The sequence below is a fragment of the Prosopis cineraria genome, unplaced genomic scaffold (genome assembly GCF_029017545.1).
Source record: "Prosopis cineraria cultivar Desert tree isolate PC_DT_omini unplaced genomic scaffold, ASM2901754v1 PC1218, whole genome shotgun sequence".
Taxonomy (NCBI): Eukaryota; Viridiplantae; Streptophyta; class Magnoliopsida; order Fabales; family Fabaceae; genus Prosopis; species Prosopis cineraria.
The window spans coordinates 4,796-10,328 of NW_026556543.1; the positions used below are offsets into that span (position 1 = coordinate 4,796).

General features: G+C 33.0%; 1 protein-coding gene across 1 annotated transcript; it reads left to right on the plus strand.

Moving 5' to 3' along the window:
• Nucleotides 1–825: 825 nt before the first annotated feature.
• On the plus strand, nucleotides 826–3,755 carry LOC129299581 (dolichol-phosphate mannosyltransferase subunit 1). The gene is made up of 8 exons (XM_054938059.1): nucleotides 826–1,109; nucleotides 1,418–1,517; nucleotides 1,619–1,652; nucleotides 1,728–1,804; nucleotides 2,181–2,206; nucleotides 2,284–2,448; nucleotides 2,535–2,649; nucleotides 3,470–3,755. Exons 1-8 carry the CDS (start codon nucleotides 1,000–1,002, stop codon nucleotides 3,572–3,574), a joined length of 732 nt encoding a protein of 243 aa, XP_054794034.1. The 5' UTR covers nucleotides 826–999; the 3' UTR covers nucleotides 3,575–3,755.
• Nucleotides 3,756–5,533: the final 1,778 nt, after the last annotated feature.

Consider the following 5,533-nt stretch of genomic DNA (forward strand, 5'->3'; position numbering starts at 1 on the left):
GTCTTAAATTTTGGAAAATAATTTGAATCATTATAAGTAAAGCTGCGATTTGGTTCTTCAATATCAGCTTGCGAGGTCACAAGAGAAGAAAGCACAGTGAAATGAAAAGCCAAGCTCGTGCTCTTAGGTTAGATAAATGAGAGGGGAGAGAAAGCACAAAAATTTAAAAGCTAATCAAAGCTTCCCAATGGCCAAATCAACGCGACGCAAGAGAAAAAGCCAATGCTAATAGCTTCTGAATTAACGCTCATTTAGCTTTAACCAATGTTGATATATTTTATTAATCCCAACATCATTTTTTGACTTTTTTACTTTCTAACCTCAATTTGACTCACTCTAACTGAAGTTAGGATGTAAACCAAATATGTACTTGATTTACTCATTTAGCATAAATAATAAAGAGATACTATGCATTTCAAAAATTACAATGAATGTTTATGCCATAATAATTTTTTCTTTTTACTTCTCCTTCAACCCTTTTTTCATATTCTTTCAACAATATCCCCCCCCTTATTATATCTCAATTAAATCAACGAAGTCTCAGTTTAATTGGTTATATTATTAATTTTGCTAATAATTTTTAATTATGTTTTTCATTTCAGTATAACTTTTATTTAAAATATGATGTCTTATATTTTAAATATGCACTTCACTCAAAAATAATGATTTTTAAACTAAATTTTTTAAAAAATATTTTAAAATTTTCATTCATTAATTTAAATAATTATAAAAGTATTTTATAAAAAGTCATATTCTTTAAAATCACCTTTAAGAAAAGTTTTCAAATGAAAATGACGATTAATCTCACTTTAAAACACTACTACGCCGCACGCATATACGCTGCCTTCCCCCCATTCTGCTCTCCGCTTAGCTACCTGGAAAGTGAAAACGGGAAAGAAAAACTGCGTCGATTGAGGCAACGAAGAAGATAATTGAATTGGATACTCGAACTATAATTTTGGGATTGAGCGAGAATTCAAATTGCCGATTACAATTAGAATGGAAGTGCAGCTTAATAACCCAAAGAACAAGTACAGTATCATCGTTCCTACTTATAATGAACGCCTGAACATCGCTCTCATCGTCTACCTTATTTTCAAGCACCTCCAGTAAATTCCCCATCTCTTGTTTTATTATTATTTATTTTATTTCTTTGTTCTATTTGTACTTCACTCATGACCTTCTGAAAATCTAAGGTGGCATTTTTACGTTTTGGGAAATCAAAATGCGTTCCTGTGCGTTTTTGAATTGTATGTCTTTGTTTCAACCCATAATGAAAAATTTAAGAGCAAGGCTGAGCTTTTCTGTAACTGTAAGACCCTGTTATCATATATTTTTTGTTATATTGTTCCTCGATGGTGATTAACGATCTTGCATTTTTGGAATGTTCCGTTTTGATTGATCAATCCTCAATTAGGGACATCGATTTTGAAATTATAGTTGTGGATGACGGAAGCCCTGATGGCACCCAGGATATCGTAAAACAGTTGCAGAAAGTTTATGGAGAAGATCGGATTGTAAGAATTACAAAACTTGAAATTGGATCTTTATATATATACCTTTTGGGTTCTCAGTTCTTGCTAATCTTATATTAAGCGTTTTCTCTCCGTGATTCCAGCTATTAAGAGCTAGACCTAGTAAGCTGGGTTTAGGTATTTACCTCATCCTTCTACTGTTAGGCCGTTATAAAATATGAAAAACTGGTATTTGATTCAATTAAATTCCAGGAACGGCTTACATTCATGGATTGAAGCACGCATCTGGAAATTTTGTTGTCATCATGGATGCTGATCTATCACATCATGTAAGTTGTGCCCTTGAGATTTGTATCATAGTTTGCCATTCGAAATGATTGAACTAGGGAAAATAAATGGGTTGTGGTAGAAGAAAAAAGGTGAAAAGAATTCGGCAGAATTGAGTTTAAACAAAATAATGTTTGGGATTAAAATTCACTTTAATGTTTTAGTTTTTTAATTCAACTGTCATTTGAACATGCCTGTGTCCATGAATGCAATTGGTAATCTTTGACAAATTAATAATTTATAGTCAGAGAGAATCATGCCATTCATTTGTTGTCTTCTACTCTAAGTTGAATTTGAATATCCATTTTGGAAATTTGTTAAATGAATTTTGTTCTTGTTACATCCTTTCGTTTACTGATTTGCTTAATTCTTCTGCAGCCAAAATACTTGCCCAGCTTCATCAGGTAAGAAAACCTTCTAATAATTTCTTGATTATTTCTTATCTGCCTATGTTATTTAATTTTCCATTTACGTTTTGCAGAAAGCAGTCAGAAACTAGTGCTGATATAGTCACCGGAACCCGTTATGTTAAGGGCGGCGGTGTGCATGGATGGAATCTGATGCGCAAATTAACAAGCAGAGGAGCAAATGTTCTTGCACAAACATTTTTATGGCCTGGTGTTTCTGATCTGACAGGATCTTTTAGGTATAAAACTTGATAAGTGCTATTAAGTAGTAGATTGAGAGTGTTGCTCCACTTGTTTAAGAATGATTTATCTCTTCTCTTTATAGACTTTACAGGAAATCAGTGCTTGAAGATATTATTAGTTGCTGTGTTAGTAAGGGATATGTCTTTCAAATGGAGATGATTGTCCGTGCTTCTAGAAAACGGTACAAGATTAAAGAGGTATGGTTCACCCTCCTTATGAATATGATAAACGGAGTGAGGGTATTTTTTGTGTTTTTTTCTTTTTTTCTTCTTCTTTTCCTTCTGATTATTAAGCTGCCTAAGTGGCTGTCGAAATAAGTGAGAGCATTGTTATTAAGCATCGGAAAATTCATCCATAAGTGTCCTGAATAACTTTTGTAATTTCTTTTCAATAGTAGCTTGCAATTTTTGACTTATTTTTGTCAAATTAAGTGTAGCTTGTGATTATTTTTCTTGGGAGACTTTGGCCAAGAATTATAATTTCGTACTGCTAAAGGTATTTGTTGGTGAATCAAAAGAATGTCTCGTAAATAATGCATACACACCCTAATTTTGGTATATGAAAGGATCTCAAAAGTAAATTTAGAGAAGAGTGATGACATGTATGTGGTTTTTTGGTGACCTGATGAGGCAAGCAGCAGACGTGAGCAGACGTGTATTATCTATTGTAGCTCTGTATTCTCAGTCCAAGATGAAGTTACAGCCTTCTAATTTGGCCAGCTTCGAGATTATTATTCACTTGTGGCTGGATACAAACATGACTGACTGGTTGATGATCAGGGAGAAGTGGTTGAATCTTCTGACGTAATAAGTATAAGATGCTCCAAATGTGTGCGATTATAGATATTTTATCAGGGCTTAGCTGAACTTTCTTTTTTCAAGATACCTGAACGTTCTTTATTTGATGTGCTTCAACAATTTTCTCCCGTCTTAATCGTGCTCGCTGCAATTCTCGGTAGAGAAATTATCCTATTGTTCAATTTGGGGTTGACGCGACGCAAGTTTTGATTGTGTACAGGTTCCAATTACTTTCGTTGATAGAGTATATGGGAGTTCGAAGCTTGGTGGATCAGAGATCGTTGAATATCTAAAGGGCCTTGCCTATCTATTAGTCACCACATAGAAACGATAACTCCTCGCACATTCTTTCCTGTGCTTTGCAGAATTTGGATGTAGATTTTGCAATTCTGATTTCTTTTTCCGAGAGATACAAGATTCATTGATGGAACCATTTTGACTTTTCTGTTGGATCTAGAAAAACTATTTTCGTGATTCCTTCGTTAATTATTGATCTATTGTGTTAACCTGGATGTTTCGTCAATGTTGAGTTGCGCCTTGTGCTCAATTTTTTCTCTATTATAATAAGCTTCAATTCTTAACTCAAAAATCATAATAGATATAAACACACGGCTTTTAATGGAGCATTCCAACCTCGTGCCAGCAGAATAAAAGGTTACAAGAGGGCATGCAACAACACATGAAAAGTAGAACTGATTGTGGCTGTGTTAGGATCTCCATGGCCACAATGCGAAATTCTTACCACTAAATTACAGCCGCCTGTGTTACGGTCTTGCTTAATGTATTTTAGTTTTGTGTGAGATCTCTAGGATTTTGCCCGTATTTTTCATGTTTGATGGGATTACCACATTGTCCTACCTAATAAAGAGAAAAGGTATTCCAAAAATGAATGACAATGTGACAAATAACTCTATCCACTCTTTTTGTTTGAGTGAAACTGTATATTCATTCCATCAACGGAAACTGTAAGGCAGCTAGATTAACCGAGAAAGGCTTGCCGCATTGAATATGTACAACTCGAAAGAATAGAACAAAGTCAGGAGGAAAGAAAATTAGAATCATCATGAAGACTAATAGCATGTTGGTCTAAAATGCTATACTTAATGCATAAGCCTGCGTTCTGTGAACGAGGCATTAGCAAAGAGTCTCCTATTTCTAGCTTCCTAAAGTTTCCAGGTTAACAATCCCAAAGTGACTCTCCGTGAAAGGCTTCTATGGTCAGCATGGTAGCAATCCTTTAAGTGGCTGACCGTAGAATGCAAGATAAAAACACAAACATGCTTTATTTTTATTTTATTTTTTCACCAAATGCAAAACGGAAGTTCCAAAGCATTCAAGTTCTATCCGATTAAATCAGGCATCGTATTCATCTTTGACATTCTACACTATATACGGACTCACTTAAATATAAGCTTGTTAAAAACGGCTAAATTTTATCACAGCTACCAGGCCCAACCAAAAAAATTATGTTGGGTAGATTTAAAAAAGACATTATAAATATTTCACTTGTATGAGCAAATTTTTTCATCAAGTAGTAACCATCAAAGCACCCTTATATTTATCTATTATTAAGTAAATGAACAAATTTTTCTCTAAGTTTTAAATTTAATAACACTATAAATTTTGAACTCATTTGTTATAGTTTATTATATATATATATTCTGTCTAATTTTTGAAAACTAAAACAATCTAACCCCTATTATTAAAAAAAATTAATTTTAATCATAGGTTGATTAGAAAATCACAAAAAGACTTCAAAAATTATAGAAGAGGAAAAAATTTACAATAAAGGACCCCAAAATTACAAAAACAAAGCTAAAATTTTTTAATCAACTAATAATCAAAGTTAACTTTTATTGATGACAAAGGCTAAATTATACTATTTTTAAAAGTTAAAAGTATAATTTACATAATAAACAAATTCATAATCTATAATTTTACTGTGCTTTAAAATTTGGAGATAATTTATTCATTTACTTTTTATTACTTAACTTGTTAAGTAACCATCATTTTAATTTAATGTAGGTACTACTTTGATTGATAAAAAACATGAGACAAAAAGATTTAATTTATAAATAACCAAACCGACAAAAGAAAAATACTTCAACATTTTTTCCCCTACTCCCTAAATAAGAAGGCCATAAAACACATGACCAGAAGATCAAACTTCCACAATACATATGGACTCGCTTTGCCGCTGCACGCGCAAAGCCAGTAGAGCGTCCGTGACTCTTCCAATTCTAACTGATCAGTACATAGACAATTCGCGCTTGAACACCACATG

Bases quoted from the DNA above. Each gene is read 5' to 3' on its own strand.
- LOC129299581 (XM_054938059.1), top strand. From the start codon at position 1,000: ATGGAAGTGCAGCTTAATAACCCAAAGAACAAGTACAGTATCATCGTT. The intron at 1,653-1,727 runs GTATTTACCTCA...ATTAAATTCCAG, and splicing joins ACCTAGTAAGCTGGGTTTAG to GAACGGCTTACATTCATGGA. The intron at 2,650-3,469 runs GTATGGTTCACC...GATTGTGTACAG, and splicing joins AACGGTACAAGATTAAAGAG to GTTCCAATTACTTTCGTTGA.